The sequence below is a fragment of the Carcharhinus amblyrhynchos genome, chromosome 32 (assembly GCF_965287045.1).
Source record: "Carcharhinus amblyrhynchos chromosome 32, sCarAmb.v2.hapA, whole genome shotgun sequence".
NCBI lineage: Eukaryota > Metazoa > Chordata > Chondrichthyes > Carcharhiniformes > Carcharhinidae > Carcharhinus > Carcharhinus amblyrhynchos.
The window spans coordinates 16,703,119-16,723,688 of NC_137355.1; the positions used below are offsets into that span (position 1 = coordinate 16,703,119).

The following is a 20,570-nucleotide window of genomic DNA, read 5'->3' on the forward strand; positions in this document are numbered from 1 at the left end:
CAGTGCTAAATTGTTCCTTAATGTCTTAAGATGTGTACCCAAAGGTAGGGGAGTCTAAAACTAGAGGGCATAGGTTTAAGGTGAGAGGGACAAAATACAAAAGGGGCAATTTTTTCACACAGAACATGGTTAGTGTCTGGAACAAGCTGCCAGAGGTAGTCGTAGAGGCGGGTACAATTTTATCTTTTAAAAAGCATTTAGATAATTAATGGGTACACTGGGTATAGAGGGATATGGGCCAAATGCGGGCAATAGGGATTAGCTTAGGGGTTTTAAAAAAAAATAAGAGCAGCATGGACAAATTGGGCAGAAGGGCCTGTTTCCATGCTTTAAACCTCTATGACCTCTGAGGTTAGGTGGATTGGCCACTGTAAATTGCCCCTTAGTGTCCAAAGATGTATAGGTTATGCGGATTAACCATGGTAAATGCATGGGGCTATGGGGATAGGACAGGTGGGCAGGGGTGGGCCTGGGAAAGAAGCTGAGTAGGAGTAGACTCGAAGGCCATTCAGCCCACTCTCTGCACTGTCACAATTCTATGAAGTATATAGGCAGCGGTATTTTAATTTCTCTTCAGAAAAATAACATCTTTTGGATCAGTCATTAAACCTCGAGTCCCTTTTGATATTGCAGCAGATGTGAAAGTTAAGCTTGGGCTGGAGGAGAAGGTGGGAGATATCCCCCATGTCCTGACCAATATTTGTCTTTCAATCATAGCCTATAAATAAATGATGTGGACATTCTAAAGTTAAAGTTTTATTTATTCGTCATAAGTGTTGCTTACATTAACACTGCAACCAAGTTACTGTGAAATTCCCCTAGTTGCCACAGTCCGATGCCTGTTCGGGCCAATGCACCTAACCAGCACGTCTTTCAGAGTGTGGGAGGAAACCTGAGCAGCTGGAGGAAACCCACGCAGACATGGGGAGAAGGTGCACACTCTGCACAGGCAGTGACCCGAGCGGCGAATCAAACCCGGGTCCCTCGTGCTGTGAAGCAGCAGTGCTAACCACGATGCTATCGTGCCGCTTTCAGACAGGGTGGACCTTTATGCCGCTATTAACACCTGCTTTAGTCTTTAATACTGCCATCAGCACTCCCTTTATCTTGTGTCCAGGACATATTTGCTGGTAGTTTCCTGACCTCCAGCCTATCCTTTCCTTCATTTCATTTCCATCTTTTGACAGCATTAAAACCCTTGGCTTTCCTTCATCACCTGAAGAAGACGTGTTCAAACTCCAAACGTTTCTCTCTCCACAGACGCTTCCAGGTCTGCTGAGTTTTTCCAGCAATTTGTCTCTTTATTTCAGGCTTCCAGTAGCCGCAGTATTTTGCTCTGATTTCCACAGTGCTGTGGTGAGACGTTGCTGCGTAGAGACTCATTGCTCAAGTTTCCTTTATCGCTAGAGTGAGTGTGCTTCAAAAGTACTTCCTGGTCTGGAAGTTGCATCAAGCCATCATGAACAATGCTGTACAAATGCGACTTCTTTCTCTGCACTATTGTCCCCACTGTTGTGCAAGTTAAATGCTCTTTTGAGTTTGACTGGCAAAAGAAAATTGTTTTCAAAACGTCAAAATTAATGGAAAGTATCTTCCAATGCAATCATAGAATCCTTACAGTGCAGGAGGAGGCCATTCAGCCCATCGATCACAATTTCACCCAGGCCCGATCCCCGTAACTTCACGTTTATCTCCCTGAGTAAGGGACAATTTAGTGTGGCCAATCCACCTAACCCGCACATCTTTGGGCTATAGAAGGAAACCAGAGCACTTTTGAAGTGTGGTTTAGGAAACGCAGCAATCAGTGTATGCAAAGCAAGCTCCCACAGAGAACCATATTGTCATAGAACCATACGCATGAAAACAGGCCCTTCAGCCCAACTCGTTCATGCCAACCAGGTTCCTAAACTGAACTAGTTCCATTTTCCTGCATTTGGCCCATATCCTTCTAAACCTTTCCCATCCATGTCCCTCTTCCACATTCTCTCTTCCACCTCCTTCCGTCAGGAAAAAGATACAAAAGTCTGAGGTCACCTATGAACCGACTCAAGTACAGCTTCTTCGCTGCTGCCATCAGACTTTTGAATGGACCTACCTCGCACTAAGTTAATCTTTCACCACACCCGACCTATGGCTGTAACACTACATTCTGCACTCTCTCCTTCCCCTCGCTACGAACGGTGTGCTTTGTCTGTATAGTGCGCAAGAAACAATACTTTTCACTGTACGTTAATACACGTGACAATAATAAATCAAATCAAACGCAAGGAAAATGTGTAAACTCGACACAGACATTCAGCTGATGGTGGAATGGAACCCAGGTCCCTGGTGCTATGAGGTAGCGATGCTAACCACTGCGCCACCCATATGTCAGTCACACAAGGGTACTGGTATCAAAGAACGGAAAGTTATAGGGCTTCCTGGCATCAGCACTGCCATTTTGTGTTGAATTGAGAAAGACCACTTGTTATATGTGAAGATTTATGAGGATGTTGCCAGAACTAATGGGTCTGAGTTATAGGGAGAAGTTGGCTAGGATAGCGCTTTATTCCTCGGAACGCAGGAGAATGAGGGCTAACCATATTGAGGTTTGTAAAATCATGAGGGGAGAGAAAGGATGAACACGCACTGGATGGGATTGTACATCCCTGTCGTCCCAAAACTGTAAGATCCCGTCCGAGATCAACCTTCCCATTGTCCGCCTCTTGCCCGCTCCGATTCCTGTGGCACGCAGGGCGGTAAATTTCTGGCCATAGTCTTTTTCCCAGGGAAGGGGAATTGGGAAATATAAGGCATAGATTTAAGGTGAGAGGGAGAAGATTTCAAAGGGGACCTGAGGGTTAACAACTTCACACACAGGGTGGTGTGTGTATAGAATGAGCTGTCAGAGGAAGTGGTTTAAAAGCAACTTCTAAAAAGCATTTGGATAAGTACATGGATGGGAAAAGATTAGGGGGATATGGACATGCGCAAATGGGACTACTCTCTGACATTCCAAAGCCTAGCCAACCTTTCCCTACAACTCAGACCCATGAGTCCTGGCAACACTCTCGTAAATCTTCACATGAACCAAGTGGTCTTTTTCAACTCGCCGCATAAAATGGAAGTACTAATGCTCAGAAGCTCTACAACTTTTCCTTAGATATCAGTATCCTTGTGTGACTGACATATGGGTGAGACAATGGTTGGCATGGACCAGTTGGGCTGAAGGGCCTGTTTCTGTGCTGTATTACTCTATAACATTCGGCATCTGTCTTATTTGCAAACTTTTGCATGGTGTGTGTGTGTGTGTGTGTGTGTTTGGGTCACACACTCAAATCAACAACCCAGAGTTAAGTTTGACGCTTGCATCCTCCGATATCCCTGATTGTCAACGATGGTCAAATGAGCTGCTGCCCTAGAATTGACCTTTTGAAAGAACTACCGCTGATGCAGAATAATTTTATCTCCCAAGCTCCCCCGTGAAATTGACCCCAATGTGTTCAGTTCCAACAATTTAAGTCTGTAATGTCCATGTGCTACATCCAAGCTGTCTGTGTACCAAGCTATGATCTAACTGGAGATATAAAATCCAGGCCCAATGCATCAGCAATCGTGGAGAATGGTACTTCTAGCTGACAATGTGATTAAATCACTGTGTAAAGACCCCTCTCACTGTGAATGTTCATTAATGCCATGACTAATATATCACAAATAGAATGTGCATCATAGAAATGGGCTGTTAAGGAGCAATGGTCATCGCCAACGTTTATACTCCATCTGAACATCCTCCTGTCTCGCTTCATCTACCCCGATCTATTCCTTTCTGTCTCCAGCTGTTACCTCACTCTCCCCATGTATCAGAGGAGGAATAGGCCATTCGGCCCATTGAGCCTGCTTCGCCATTTAGTACGATCAGGGCTGAGTGGACACTCCAATACCTTTTATACCCTAGACCCCCATGAGCTGTTGATATAATCCTTACAGTGCAGGAGGAGGCCATTTGAGTCTGCACTGACTCTCAACAGAACATTCTACCCAGGCCCCATCCCCACGACCTCATACATTCACCTCACTAATCCCCCTAACCTACCCATCTTGGGACACTAAGTGGCAATTTAGCATGGCTAATCCATCTAACCTGAATGTCTTTGGAGTGTGAGAGGAAACCCAAGCAAACATGGGGAGAACACGGGCAGCACGGTGACACAGTGGTTGGCACTGCTGCCTCAGAGTGGTTATAGTGCCTCATAGTGCCAGGGACCCAGGTTCAATTCCAGCCTCAGGTCACTATCTGTGTGGAGTCTGCACGTTCTCCCCGTGTCTATGTGGGTTTCCTCCGGGTGCTCCGGTTTCCTCCCACAGTCCGAAAGATGTGCGGGTTAGGGTGCGTTGACCCGAATAGGAGTGTGGCGAGTAGGGGAATTTCACAGTAACTTCATTGCAGTGTTAGTGAAAACCTCACTTGTGACTGATAAATAAACTTTATAAATGTGCAGACTCCACGCTGACAGTCACCCGAGGCCAGAATTGAACCCGGGTCCCTGGCGCGGTGAGGCAGCAGTGCTAACCACCGTGCCACCCATAATCCAATCATACAGTATTGAGTTCCACATTCTAACTCACTCTGGGTGAAGGAGATTTTCCTCCGTTCTTTAATAGATTTAGCAGTGTCTAACGATTTTATTTACTATTGATGTTGGCCTGGAGGTGGAAACTATGTCCGCCTGATTATTTAAGGAAAAGTTGATATTTCTGTTTAAAATTTCTGTTTAAAAACAGCAACAAAATAGAGGATCTTTACTGTCTGGAACCTTTCTATGTTGCAAGGAAACTTTGCATGCTGCCAACTTACAGGCCTAAGCCCTTGGCCCCTGATAGGATTACAGCCTGCGAGCAAAGGAGAGAGCTCCGTCTGATCCAGTGTGTTGTCACGGGGGCATCTCAATTCCATCCTAGTTCAGGGTGTCAGTGCACTATGAGGAGTATTGTTAGGGATTAAAATGGTTTTAAAAAAACTTCCTTCGGATGTAGTTGTCACAGGAAAGGCCAGTATTTATTGGCCATCCCTAATTTTGCTTCAGAAGCTGATGGCCCACAGTGGTCAGCACTGCAGCCTCGCAGCTCCAGGGACCCGGGTTCATAGAACCCCTACAGTGCAGAAGGAGGCCATTCTGCCCCATCGAGTCTGCACCGACCACAATCCCACCCTGATCCCCATAACTTACCTCAGCTAGTCCTCCTGATACTAAGGGGCAGCGAAAGCCACCCTGCCATCAGAAGCTGTTCTATGCCAGCCTCGGGTGACTGTCTCTGTGCAGTTTGCACGTTCTCCCCGTGCCTGCGTGGGTTTCTTCCGGGCGCTCCAGTTTCCTCCCACAGTCCAAAGATGTTGCGGGTTAGGTTGATTGGCCTTTGCTAAAGTGACCCTTAGTGTCTGGGAGTTAGCAGGGTAAATAAGTGGGGTTATGGGGATAGGGCTAGGGTGGGATTGTGGTCGGAGCAGACTCGATTGGCTGAATGGCTGCCTTCTGCACTGCAGGAATTCTATGAATACATCTGGTTCTACGTTTACGTATTGGTTTGGTACAGTAACGGCTTGTTAGATCACTTCCGAGGACAGTTAAGAGATACTCACGTTGCTCTGGATCTGGAGTCACAAAAGGATGGCAGATTTCCTTCCCTGAATTTTTATAACAATCCTTTATGGATCACCATTACACAGACCAGCTTTCAATTTGATTGATTGAGTTATTGTTGTCACGTATACAGATAAAGCATACCGTTCATAGAGAAGGAAAGCAGGGAATGCAGAATGTAGTGTCACGATAATAGCTAGGGTGCAGAGAAAGATCAACTTAATGCGAGGTAGGCCCATTCAAAAGCCTGATGGCAGCAGGGAAGAAGCTGTTCTTGAGTTGGTTGATACATGATCAATCTCTATTTATTAATTGAATTTAAATTCTAATGCTCAAGGTGGGATTTGAACCTGTGTCCCCTAAGGGTGGGGCACTTGATTACTAGTCCTGTGACATGACTATTACCCTGCCGCCCCTCCATTTTCTGAAGCATCAAGACAAAGGTTTACTACTTTAAGTTAAATCCTAGTTGAATATATGTTTTAAGCTAGACAAATGCTCACAGCCAATGTTACATAATAAGATAAACGCAACACACTGCGGATGCCGGAATCTGAAACAAAAACAGAAAAATGATGGAAAATCTCAGCGGGTCTGACAGCAACTGTGGAGAGAGAGAGAGAGACTAGAGCCAGAGTCTGGATGACCCTAGATGGGCTCTGATGAAAGGCCATCAAAACTCGAAACGTTGGCTCTATCCCCTCTCCGTGGATGCTGTCAGACCCGCTGAGATTTTCCAGCATTTTTCTGCTCTCGGATAATAACTTGTTTTAAAAGAAGTAAACTTGACAGTTTTTCCATTGCCACTTAGACGCCCTGCCGAGTTCTGAACGAATTCGAGTTGTTCCTTCGATGCGTAGCCAAAGTGGATCCGTTTGGGCCAAGAATGTCTTTGCCTCTGAAAACTGGGAAGTGGAAGTTTCATTCCGGATAAGTGGCAGAAGCGCAATTGGTGCAGATGGACTGGTACGTTTCCCCGTCTTCTCAAACTTTGGAAGAGTTTTCCTGGTTTCCCGGAATCCCATCCAAAAGCTACGGCCATTGGAATGGGAGCCAGTGGTTATCCTTTTAAAAGTTTGCTGAGAGGTTTCAATGTGATGTGTTCTACCTCAAAGGGGAGAGAGCAGTCTGTGGTCATCTGGGACTATGGCAACTCTTACTTTACCTCCTTTTTGCGATGGTACAAATATCCTCCTTCTGCTCTGTAGGGATTCTATGATTTCTATGATTTCTATGAATTTCTGGTAAATCCAGTTAGCTTTACATTCTTACCGTCCGATCAGACCAAGGGTTAAGTCAGAAGTTTATTTATTTACTAGTCACAAGTAGGCTTACATTGACACTGCAATGAAGTTATTGTGAAAATCCCCTCGTCGCCACACTGCTGCCTCAGTGCCAGGGACCTGGGTTCGATTCTGGCCTCAGGTCTCTGTCTGCATGGAGTTCTCCCCATGAGTGTGTGGGTTTCCTCCGGATGCTCCAATTTGCTCCCACAGTTCGAAAGACGTGCTGGTTAGATGCATTGGCCGTGCTAAATTCTCCCTCAGTGTACCCGAACAGGTGCTGGAGTGTGGCGACTATGGGAGTTTCACAGTAACTTCATTGCAGTGTTAATGGAAGCCTGACTTGTGACGCTGTTATTAATTGTTATCACAATATTTCTATCCTGTGACGTAGTTTTCAATGTTTTTGGAACACAGCATTTGGAAAATGCACAAAGGAATTTGACTAGTGGTGGTGCGGGGGGAGGAGGCAAATTACGCTAAAGGGAATAAAAAATTATTTATTTCATGTTCTTTGCTAAAGTTGAACGAACCAGTGAGCAGAAGTAGGAAAACCTGCCTTCTCAACCCACAACCCTATCCTCGAATGAACATAGAACATAGAACATTACAGCGCAGAACAGGCCCTTCGGCCCACGATGTTGCGCCGACCAGTTACAAAAACAATGACCCACTAGCCTATACCAATCCCTTTTCGTCCATAAACCTATCCAGAGATCTCTTAAACGCCCCCAAACTAGACGCATTTACAACTGCAGCAGGCAGGGCATTCCAATCCCTCACCACCCGCTGGGTAAAGAACCTACCCCTGACATCCGTCCTGTAGCTACCCCCCCTTAATTTAAAGCCATGCCCCCTCGTGCTAGCTTTCTCCATCCGAGGAAAAAGGCTATCACTATCCACCCTATCTAAACCTCTAATCATCTTATATGTTTCAATAAGATCCCCTCTTAGCCGCCTTCTTTCCAACGAAAACAACCCTAGATCCCTCAGTCTCTCCTCATAGGACCTCCCCACCATACCAGGCAACATCCTAGTAAACCTCCTCTGCACCCTCTCCAACGCCTCCACATCCTTCTTGTAATGCGGGGACCAGAACTGCACACAGTACTCCAAGTGCGGCCGCACTAGAGTAGTGTACAGTTGCAACATTACACTGCGACTCCTAAATTCAATCCCCCTACCAATAAACGCCAAGACACCGTACGCCTTCTTGACAACCTTATCTACTTGATTCCCAACTTTCAGGGATCTATGTACACACACACCTAGATCCCTCTGTTCATCCACACTATTCAAAGTCCTCCCGTTAGCCCTATACTCGACACATCTGTTGCTCCTACCAAAGTGAATTACCTCACACTTCTCCGCATTAAATTCCATCCGCCACCTCTCGGCCCAGCTCTGCAACCTATCTAAGTCTCCCTGCAGACTATGACACCCTTCCTCACAATCTACCACACCTCCAACTTTGGTGTCATCAGCAAATTTACTAATGAGTGGACATTGAACATGTCGGCTATTCAATTAAATGTTGCACATCGATCTAGAAGATAAACTAGTTAGCAAAAAACACAAGTTCCATTGGGAAATATAGTTCATCAGTTCATAAAATGTAGGAGCAGAATTAGGCCATTTGGCCCATCGAGTCGCTCTGCCATTCGATCATGGTTGATATGCTCCTCATCCCCATTTTCCTGCCTTCTCCCCATAACCCTTCAACCCCATTCCCAATTAAAGATCTGTCCAACTCCTCCTTAAATTCACTCACTGTCCCAGCATCCACCGCACGTTGGGACAGTGAATTCCACAGATTCACAACCCTTTGGGAGAAGTAGTTTCTCCTCAACTCTGTTTTAAATTTGCTGCCCCTTATCCGAAGACTCTGACCTCTCGTCCCAGAATGTCCCACAAGAGGAAGCATTCGCTCCATGTCTACTTTATCCACACCTTTTATCATCTTGTAAACCTCAATCTGATCTCCCCTCATTCTTCTAAATTCCAGAGAGTGTAGGGAAATATTCTTCAATTTTGGGGTGGCGTGGTGGCACAGTGGTTAGCTCTGCTCCCTCATGGTGGCAGGGACCCGGGTTTGATTTCCAGCTCGGGGTATAGAGTCTGCACGCTCCCCCCATGTCTACGAGGGTTTCCTCCCACAGAGTGAAAGACATGCTGGTTAGGTGCATTGACCATGCTAATTTTCCCTTAGTATCCCGGGTTGCATAGGTTAGAGGGATTAGTGGAGTGAACATGTGGGGTTATGGGGATAGGCCTAGGTGGGATTGTGGTCAGCACAGGCTCGATGGGCCAAATGGCCTCCTTCTGTACTGTAGGGATTGTTTGATCTCTACAAATTCCTGGTAGATCCAGTTAGGTTCACATTCTTACCATCCTATGAGTGTCCATCAGAACAAGGGTTAATGCAAACATTTATTTATTCATGTCACAAGTCGGTTTACATTAACACAGCAATGAAGCTAGTGTGAAAATCCCCCAGTCACCACACTCCGGTGCCTGTTTTTTTTTATTTCAAGTCTGATCACGTACACACCTATTGGTGTTTAAATTTCTGTACTGTTAAATTCTCAAGAAAAACAACAAAATCTGTCCCTGATGGCTGTCTCTCTTTCCCCATCCTCCTCCCAGCCAACAACCTAACTTCCTTTCCTCGTCATCACGCTAGCTGACAGTGGAAATGTTTCCCTCCCTGTTAGGGTATACTGAGGGAGCATTTTAGTACGGTCAGTGCACTTAACCATCATGTCCTTTGGACTGTGGGGGGGAAACCGGAGCACCTGGAGGAAACCCACGCAGACACGGGAAGAATGTGCAGACTCCACACAGACAGTGACCCAAGACAGGATTGAACCCAGTTCCCTGGCGATGTGACACAGCAGTGCTAACCACTGTGCTGCCACAATTCTTAGCAATGCGTGGCAGTTATATTTCCCAATAAATCTTCAATGTCCTTGTTTTGGAAAAAAAACAAATTTGATTAAAGCTGGTGACCGTAATCAACTTCTTTTTCACAAGTGTATATAACTCCAAGATATGGCCATTGAATGTTGTCTAAGTAGCTGCAATGCCGCAGAACCCAATCTTCAGTGTCGTCTAAACTTTGTGAATCTTAGTACAACTGCTAACTTGCCCCTGTGAAAGTGAAGTGCATACCATATCCCGGAGTGAATACCAACTGCTTCCTTGGTTCCTGAGAACTACATAAATCATCGCTGGTTTGATTTGATTTATTACTGTCAAATGTATCAGGATACAGTGAAAAGTATTGTTTTTTGCCTTACATAGAAACGTGGAAAGTAGAAGCAGGAGTAGGCCATTCAGCCCTTCGAACCTGCTCCACCATTCATTTTTTTTATTTGATTTATTATTGTCGCATGTATTAACATAGTGAGAAGTATTGTTTCTTGTGCGCTGTACAGACAAAGCATACCATTCATGGAGAAGGAAATTAGAGAGTCCAGAATGTAGCTAGGGTGTAGAGAAAGATCAACTTAAAGCATGGTAAGTCCATTCAAAAGCCTGATGGCAGCAGGGAAGAAGCTGTTCTTGAGTTGGTTGGTACGTGACCTCAGACTTTTGTAACTTTTTCCCAATGGATAAAGGTGGAAGAGAGTATGTCTGGAGTGCGCGGGGTCCTTAATTATTGCTAGCTACTTCTCCGAGGCAGCGGGAAGTGTAGATGGAGTTGGTGGGTAGGAGGCTGGTTTGCGTGATGGGACTGGGCCATGTTCACAATTCTTTGTAGTTTCTTGTGGTCTTGGGCAGAGCGGGAGCTGTGATACAACCGGAAAAAATGCTTTCTGGGATACTGGCCGTGAAAGCCACCCAATCCTACACCTCTGTCTCTCCCCCTCCAGTATTTAGAAAGTGATCCTTCATCTCCCTTGCTTGGTGTCTCTCCTCTCTGCCAGGTTGCTGTGTTGAGAATCCTGATGACAGAAGGATTCATGGTGCCATAGGTACGAACAGCCAATTGACTGGGTTTCCTTAGCAGTGGTTAATGTGAAGAGCCTCATGTCAACAGGCAGATACTTACTATCCTTGTTGTCATTGACAGGCCATATGGTATACCAGAGAGAGTGGTCCAACGGGACCAGTTTACGGAGCAGCTGACCACTGGGATGGTGTTGGCATTTTCTTTGACTCATACGATAATGACGGCAGGGTAAGTAAGAAAAGCAAGGGAAATGTGAAATTGTTCATTTTGGCAGGAAGAATAAACAAACTTGTTATCAAAATGATGAGATTGCAGAGCCTGATGTGCAGAGGGATCTGGGTGCCCTACTGCATGAATCACAAAAGGCTAGTATACAGGTCCAGCAAGCAACTAATTTAAAGTTTTGTCTGTGGGTGTCACAAGTCAGCTTACATTAACACTGCAATGAAGTTACTGTGAAAATCCTCCAGTTGTCACGATTTGGCGCCTGTTTGGGTACGCTGAGGGAGAATTTAGCACGGTCAAAGCACCTAACAAGCACGTCTTTCTGACTGTGGGAGGAAACCCACACAGACACAGGGAGAACATGCAGACTCCACACAGACAGTGACCCAAGCTGGGAATCGAACCCAGATCCCTGGCACAGTGAGGTAGCAGTGCTAACCACGATGCCACCATGCTGCCCTACCTGGATCTGCACCTTAGGTTACCTTAATTTACAGCACCTTAAGTGTTGTAAGCTAAAGGGCTATGGGCCAGATGCAGGAAGGTGAGATTAGAAAATGTTTCCTCCCACAGCCCAAAAGACGTGCTGGTTAGGGTGCATTGGCAGTGCTAAATTCTCTGTCCGTGTACCCGAACAGGCGCTGGAGTGTGACGACTATGGGATGTTCACAGTAACTTCATTGCAGTATTAATGCAAGCTTACTTGTGACACTAATAAATAAACTTAAGCTTAAACTTCTTAATTTGAATCCAGCCACAAGAAAATTAATCAGTTTGGGCAATGTGGCAGTGTTATCTGACGATTTTGTTAAGAACCAGGCCAGAAACTCCAAGGAGTTTTGGCATTAGTGAGCATAAAATGTTTCACTCCAGGTATGATTCAATGACCCACTAGGGATCTTTCATCAAACAAAGTTTATTCTAGAAAACAGGTCAATATATCAAAAAGAATTAGCATAACTTCTACCAATTACAGGAATTAAACATGACACAGTATAATCCTGAACAGCTTTCTCTGTTGTTCCAACGTAAAGCAATCACAGAGACATACACCCTTCTTCAGACTAATTTAGCACTAAAGCAAGTATGCCCACGTGATGCTGGGTTTTCAGCTTTTAACACCGATGTAAATTCGGCCTTTTTAATGTTGGATTAAATCTCTGAGGCTCCCCAGTCTTGGGACTTTCAGAAAGCCTCTGGAAAGAGGGAGGCAGAGACACTGCCACCTTCCACCAGCTTCTGGCAGCATCTGAGAAAAGAAACAAACTAGAATTCTCTGTGGACCAAAGTTGCCCTCAGTCACATGACATAATCTGTCTCTCAACCCCAATCAAGCTCCACTCAGCAATCCCAGGGGGCACATGAAAGCCGTAAGTACGCTGCATTAGTTCAGATTAAAACAGCATTGCTTCAGTTATCCTGCTTCAGCAACAGGAAGTCACAGACGATAAGTTGCAGGCAGTATGGTGCCGACTAACTTCCAGGGCCTGCTAGAAATGCCCTACAGAGAAATACAATCAAAATATACCCCTCAAAGGCACGGGACTGTCACAATTACAGCAGCGAAAGATGTTGAAATGCTAGTTTTTCTTCATTCAGGGGTTGTGGGTGTCACTGGCTGGGCCACCATTTATTGCCCATTCCTAATTGCCCTTGAGCTAAGTGGCTTGCGGAGGGGGCATTTAAGAGTCAACCACTGTGTCCCTGGAGTCACACATGGGCCAGACCAGGTGAGGATGACAGATTTCCTTCCCTAAATATGAGACATTGGTGAATCAGATGGGATTTTTTTGCCATGTGTAGGAACATGGGCATCGCTGCCTGGCCAGCATTTATTGCCCATCCAAGGCTGCTCAATGGCAGTTGAGAGTCAATCATATTGCTCTGGCTTTGTAGGCCAGACCGGGTAAGGGCAGTAGATTTCCTTCCCCAAAGGATATTAATGAATCAGATGGGTTTTTCCAACAATCGACAATGGTTTCATAGTCATCAGTAGATTCTTAATTCCAGTTATTTTTTATTGAATTCAAATTCCACTATCTGCCATGTTGGGATTTGAACCCGGGTCCCCAGAACATTCGCTGAGTTTCTGGATTAATAGTGTAGCGATAATACCACTAGGACACTGCCGTCCCACGTTGTTACGACAATCGTCCTGGGTCACCATTAGACTTTTAAGTTCAGAATTTAAATTCCACTATCTGGTGTGGTGGGATTTGAACCCAGGTGTCCAGACCATCGCCCTTGGTCTCTGGGTCACTAGTTTGGTGACAATACCACTACGCCACTGCCTCCCCTCTGGTGCCAGCAGAGTGTTCTTCTCTTCATATGATGGTAGGAATGCATTACCAGCCCTGCTCCCTGAAGGTGGTTGGTGCCAAGTGATGTCTTTCCTATTTTCTGGGCTATTTTTCCCAGGAAAGCAATGGCGGCCAAGGGGAAATATAATTCCCACTAATCAGCTCAATGGTTTGGTGGATCCGCAAGCCTTAGAATAAGAAAGAAACATAAGAAATAGGAGCAGGAGTAGGCCATCTAGCCCTTCGAGCCTGCCCCGCCATTCAATAAGATCATGGCTGATCTGTCGTGGCTCAGTTCCACTTTCCCGCCCTCTCCCCATAACCCTTAATCCCCTCTCTTATCAAAAACCCATCAACCCGCTTCTTAAAAATATTTAGCGAGGCAGCCTCCACCACTTCAACGGGCAGAGAATTCCAGAGATTCACCACCCTTTGAGTGAAGAAGTTCCTCCTCAACTCCGTTCTAAACCGCCTCCCCTTTATCTTGAGGCTGTGCCCCCTAGTCCTACTGTCTTTTTTGAGCGGGAAGAGTCTCTCCACCTCTATCCTATCCATCCCATTCATCATCTTATACGTCTCAATGAGATCTCCCCTCATTCTTCTAAACTCTAACGAGTACAAGCCTAGTTTATTCAGCCTCTCATAGCTCAATCCCCTCAACTCCGGTATCAGCCTAGTAAACCTCCTCTGCACTCCCTCCAGGGCCAAAATATCCTGCAGTAATTTGTGTACAAGTGCCGCTTTGAGCTCTGTTGCATTCATTGGTTTGCTGATCGCAATCTCTCTTTTACACTGTTCCTCAGATAAACAACCCAGCCATCACTGTCGTGGGGAATGATGGGCAACTCTCATATGACCATTCCAAGTAAGTTTTCATTTGATTTGTGGTATGAATTTTGGGTTCTTTTACACTTTTAAAAACACTTTCTTGCTTTGTACATTAGGTCGAATCCTCAATTCTTTTGCCCCGAGTCAGAGACTTCATAGAATCCCTACAGTGCGGAAGGAGGCCATTCGGCCCATCCAGCCTGCACCGACAACAATTCCACCCAAGCCCTATCCCCGTAACCCCACATGCTTACCCTGCTGCCCCTACCCTAGGGGCGGCACAGTGGTTAGCACTGCAGTCTCACAGTGCCAGGGACCCGGATTCCATTCCTGTCTTGGGTCACTGTCTGTGTGGAGTATGCACATTCTCCCCGTGCCTGTGTGGGTTTCCTTCGGGTGTTCCGGTTTCCTCCCATGGTCCAAAGATGTGCAGCTTAGGTGGATTGGCCATGTTAAATTGTCCCTTAGTGTCAGCGCTAACAGTTAGGATAAATGGGGCTATGGGGCTAGGGCCTGGGTGGGTTTGTGGTCGGTGCGGACTCAATGGGCTGAATGGCCTCTTTCTGCACTGTAGGATTCTATGATTCTATTCTATTCTATGGACTCAAATGAGCATTTCACTTGGTGCCATTCTCTTGCATTCTCCCCGTGTTCCTGCACATTATTTCTTTGCAAATAACCATGGAATTTCCTCCTGATTCCACCAATCAACCTACAACCACCACACCAACCAACTCAAGAACAGCTTCTTCCCTGCTGCCATCAGAATTCCGAATGGACCTGCCTTATATTAAGCTGATCTTTCTCTAGCTGTGACTGTAACACTATATTCTGCACCCTCTTCTTCTTCCCCTATATACTCTATGAATGGTATGCTTTGTCTATATAGTGTCCAAGAAACAATACTTTCACTGTATCCCAATATATGTGACAATAATAAACTGCAACACAACATTCGGTACCATCTCCCTAGCTGTGACTGTAACATAACATTCTCCACCCTCCCCTTCTTCCCCCTACATACTCTATGAATGGTATGTTTTGTCTCTATAGTGTGCAAGAAACAATACTTTTCACTGTATCCCAATACATGTGACAATAATAAACTGTAACACTACATTCTGCACCCTCTCCTTTCCATCTCCCCCCATGTACTCTATGAATGGTATGTTTTATCTGTATACCATGCAAGAAGCGATATTTTTCACTGTATCCCAATACATGTAATAAATCAAATCTAAAAATCAGTGCATTCCAGACCTGAACCATTTGGTGTGTGAAAAATTTCTTTCCCGTTATCGCTTTTGCATCTTTTACCAGTTGGTTTAAATTAGTGCACTTGCGTTCTCAATCCTTTCACAAGGATGGACGGTTTTCCTCCATCTACTCTGACAGGGCCCTCACGATTTAGAATATCTTGTATAATATTTCCCCTCGGCCTTCTCTTCAAAGCAAACAGGCACAACTTCATTTTCCTAACTGAAGTTTCCCATCCTTGGAATCATCCTCATAAACTTCCTATGCCCTCTTCCCAATGCCTTCACATCCTACCTAAACTCCGACACTCAGATTATATGCCATTCTCCAGCTGAGGTCTAACTTGTACCTTGTGGTTGTGGTCCAAACCCATGACCACTGCCATCTAGAAGGATGAGGGCAGCAGATACATGGGGAACACCACGACCTGCAAGGTTCCCTCCAAGGCACTCACCATCCTGACTTGGAAATGTATCAGCCATTCCTTCGTGGTCACTGGGTCAAAATTCTAGAATTCCCTCCGTAATATGATGGCACAGTGGTCAGCACTGCTGCCTCAGAGCGCCAGGGACCCGGGTTTGATTCCCGGCTTGGGTCACTGTCTGTGTGGAGTCTGCACATTCTCCCCGTGTCTGCATGGGTTTCCTCCGGGTGCTCCAGTTTCCTCCCACAGTCCAAAAGATGTGTTGCTTAGGTGCATTGACCATATTAAATTCTCCCTCAGTGTACCCGAACAGGCGTCGGAGTGTGGCGACAAGGGGATTTTCACAGTAACTTGATTGCAGTCTTAATGTAAGCCTATTTGTCACACTAATAAATAAACTTTTAAGACTAACGGCACTGTGGATCAACCCATAGCACGTGGACTGCAACGATTCAAGAAGGTGGCTCTCCACCACCTTCTCAAAGGGCAACTATTTCAACTGATTTCAAGAAGAAATTAGATATATCTCTTGGGACTCGAGGGAAATGTTTGGAAGAAGGGATCAGGATAATGAATTTGATGATCAGCCATGAACAAAATGAATGGCAGAGCAGGATCAAAGGGCCGAATAGCCTCCCCCTGTTCCTAGTTTCTATGTTTTTAACTAGGAATGGGCAATAAATGCTGCCCTAGTCGGTGCTGCCCATTTCCCACGAATGGATAGGAAAACGTTCACATGACCTCCTTGCTATTTCTTTGGGAAATTAGTTAGGTGCTCTTTTATCATTTCCAAATGGCACGGTAGAAGTAAAAGTTTATTAATTAGTCACAGGTAAGGCTTACATTAACACTGCAATGAAGTTACTGTGAAATTCCCCTCGTCGCCACACTTTGGCGCACGCTTGGGTCAATCCACCCAACCAGCACGTCTTTCGGACTGTGGGAGGAAACTGGAGCACCCGGAGGAAACCCACGCAGACACAGGGAGAACGTGCAAGACTCTGCACAGACAGTGACCCAAACCAGGAATCGAACCTGAATCTCTGGCACTGCGAGGCAGCAGTACTAACCACCGTGCTGCCCATTTCATGTTGATAAAATAACTTTGAAACAAAACAAAATCTCCTTTCTGTCACAACTTGTTCGCTGCAAGCTCGTTTATTCAAACGCTAACCGGGGCTGGGTTCCTTTGTGTTTTCATCCAAATTCCAGCGACGGGGGAAGCCAGATTTTGGGCTTGTGTTTCCGGGATTACCGCAACACCTTTCACCCTGTCGGAGCCAGGATAAGGTATTACCAGAAAACACTGCAGGTAAGCAGCTCAGAAATGTTAATATGACTTTATTAAGTGTGTGTGTGTTTAACATTACAGATTTATTGGCAAGTGCCATCACATTTGGCCATTGTCTAAAGTGTCCTCTTGCCTTCTCCCTTGAACACTCTCTCCTCAGCCTGCCCTGTTAATGATGCTGACCTGCGCTGGGGTATAGCTTTCCTTGGTAGCGTTATTTTTTTCATGACATCCATGTATAGTCATCTGAGAAGGAGAGATGAGAATGGTCGGTGGTTAATTGTCCAATTATGATGTCCTATAATGGTGAATATCAAACTATTATTGACTGTAAGCATCTGCATCACTAATGTCCTTTAGGGAAGGAAATCTACTGTCCTTATCTGGTCTGGTCTACATGTGACTCGTACGCTGGCACGGTGGTTAGCACTGCTGTCTCACAGCGCCAGGGACCCGGATTCAATTCTCAGATTGGGTCACTGTCTGTATGGAGCCTGCACATTCTCCCCATGTCAGTGTGGGTTTCTTCCAGGTGCCCCGCTTTTCTCCCACACTCCAGAGATGTGTGGGTTAGGTTAATTGATCACGCTAAATTGCCTCTTAGTGTCAGGGGGATTAGCAGGGTAAATATGGGGGGGGGTTACAAGGATAGGGCCTGGGTGGGATTGTTGTTGGTGCAGACTCGATGGGCCGAATGGTCTCCTCCTGCACTGTAGGGATTCTATGGATTCCGGAGCCACTGCAATGTGGTTGACTCTCAACTGCCCTCAGAAATTACTGAGTGGGCCACTTGGGTCAAGGACAATTAAGAACGGACAGGAAGTGCTGCTCTCGATGGCCACACATAGGATCATAGAAACTAGAAGCAGGGATATTGAACTGCTACTGTCTGCCCCAAATAACCCTAACAGGCATCCTGGATGGATTCGATCTGCTCAGAAATGAGGTGAAATGGCAGCACAGTGGTTAGCACAGCTGCCTCACAGCGCCAGGGTCCCAGGTTCGATTCCCAGCTTGGATCACTGTGCAGAGTTTGCATGTTCTCCCCATGTCTGTGTGGGTTTCCTCTGGTTGCTTCGGTTTCCTCTCACATTCGAAAGATGTGCAGGTTGGGTGGATTGACCATATTAAATTGTTCCTTAGTGTCCAAAGATGTGTGGGTTAGGGGGATTGGCCATGTTAAATTGCCCCTTAGTGTCCAAAGATGTGTAGGTTAGGTGGATTGGCCATGCTAAATTACCCCTTAGTGTCCAAAGATGTGTAGGTTAGGTGGATTGACCATGCTAAATTGCCCCTTAGTGTCCAAAGATGTGTAGGTTAGGTGGATTGACCATGCTAAATTACCTCTTAGTGTCCAAAGATGTGTAGGTTAGGTGGATTGGCCATGCTAAATTACCCCTTAGTGTCCAAAGATGTGTAGGTTAGGTGGATTGACCATGCTAAATTGCCCCTTAGTGTCCAAAGATGTGTAGGTTAGGTGGATTGACCATGCTAAATTGCCCCTTAGTGTCCAAAGATGTGTAGGTTAGGTGGATTGACCATGCTAAATTGCCCCTTAGTGTCCAAAGATGTGTAGGTTAGGTGGATTGGCCATGCTAAATTACCCCTTAGTGTCCAAAGATGTGTAGGTTAGGTGGATTGACCATGCTAAATTGCCCCTTAGTGTCCAAAGATGTGTAGGTTAGGTGGATTGACCATGCTAAATTGCCCCTTAGTGTCCCAAGATGTGTAGGTTAGGTGGATTGGCCATGCTAAATTGCCCCTCAGTGTTAGGGGAACTAGCTCGGGTAAATACATGGGTCATGGGGATAGGGCCTGGGTGGGATTGTGATCGGTGCAGACTGACAGAATCACAGATTACTACAGTGTAGAAGAGGCCCTTCGACCCATCGATGCATGAACTGAACTGCCCTGACCTGCCCGCCTAATCCCACTTGCCAGCACTTGGTGCACAGCCTTGAATGTTAACTTGATGGGCTGAATGGCCTCCTGTTGCACTGTAGGGATTCTACGATTGTCTGATTATTTTCCCGACTCTCCCCAGGCGATGGAATGGAGCCCTGGAGATTGTTCAGGTGTTGGCCAATTTTATGTAGCATCTGTCCTTTTGTAGGTGACGGTGATTCCTGCTCCAGCCAGGAACAGGGTCTGCCTTTGCTTGAAGGGGTTCACGGTTCTGGTACAGATGCTCTCCTCTCTCCCCCTTACAGATATACCTCAATCTGAAGGTGACGGACTTCGATGACAACTATGAGTTTTGTACTGAAGTCAGAGACATGAACCTTCCTTTGAGCGGATACTTCGGAGTGTCAGCGGCTACTGGAGGAGTTGCAGGTGAGGAAGGGCGGGTCCCTGAGTGAAATACACTGGTCGCGCTCTGGGGGTAGAGGAGGCGGAATGGAATTAACTGGATTGAACTGCAGAGAACAGGGATAGACTCAAATGTTCGAATATCCTCCATCTCTGACACTAACCTACAGTATTATTTTTTGTTTGTTAGTGTCACAAGTAGGCTTACGTTAACACTGCAATGAAGTTGCTGTGAAAATCCCCTAGTTGTCACACTCCGGCGCCTGTTCGGGTACAATGAGGGAGAATTTAGCACGGCCAATGCACCCTAACCAGCACGTCTTTCGGACTGTGGGGGGAAACCAGAGCACCCGGAGGAAACCCACGCAGGCACGGGGAGAATGTGCAAGCTCCACACAGACAGTGACCCAAGCCAGGAATGGAACCCAGGTTCCACCTTAGGAAAAGTTAACGAATCACGTAATAATGTGTCTGCGGGTGACTCCACAACCCACAGCAATGTGAAGCCGAGCCAGACGCTCAGTTCAAGGGCAATTAGGGATGGGCAACAAACGCTGGCATCGGAGTGTGACGACTTGGGGGGGGGGGGGGGTTCACAGTAACTTCATTGCAGTGTTAATGTAAGCCTTACTTGTGACAACAATAAATAAACTTTAAACACGAGAACAGGGAACCATTAGGTCAAATCGTGTAGTTTGGGTTCCATCTAGTGGCATAACTCGGGCTGTGCTGAGATCAGCAATTGCTTTGGGACACAAATCACAGGGGCTGTTTGCCCCCCTGGGCTGTTGCCCTCCCTTCCCCCCCCCCCCACCCCACACATGCCGTTGCCCGCCCTCCCTCCCCCCCCACGCGCTGTTGCCCGCCCTCCCTCCCTCTCCTCCACCCACCCCCCAACCCCACCCCACCCCACCCCACCATTGTCTAGTTCTATTCCTGCCTTAAACCTGTCTGCTGCTGTTCCCTCGAGACTAGACCAGACTCACTGGCTGGTCTCCCATTTCCCATCCTCTGAGCTCCTCCACAGCACGGCTTCCCGAATCCCAGCCTCCACCCATCCCTTTCACCCCTGTGACCTC

At 46.3% G+C, this 20,570-nt stretch overlaps 1 protein-coding gene across 1 annotated transcript in view; it reads left to right on the top strand.

The window, feature by feature from the left end:
• LOC145360683 (protein ERGIC-53-like) overlaps positions 1 to 20,570 on the top strand; it is an 80,850-nt gene that overhangs the window by 1,870 nt on the left and 58,410 nt on the right. Inside the window, exons 2-6 of the mRNA XM_080216038.1 lie at positions 6,430 to 6,584; positions 10,977 to 11,084; positions 14,185 to 14,246; positions 17,103 to 17,202; positions 19,392 to 19,515. Coding sequence (XP_080072164.1) covers positions 6,430 to 6,584; positions 10,977 to 11,084; positions 14,185 to 14,246; positions 17,103 to 17,202; positions 19,392 to 19,515 — 549 coding nt within the window. The remainder of the gene's footprint in view (positions 1 to 6,429; positions 6,585 to 10,976; positions 11,085 to 14,184; positions 14,247 to 17,102; positions 17,203 to 19,391; positions 19,516 to 20,570) is intronic.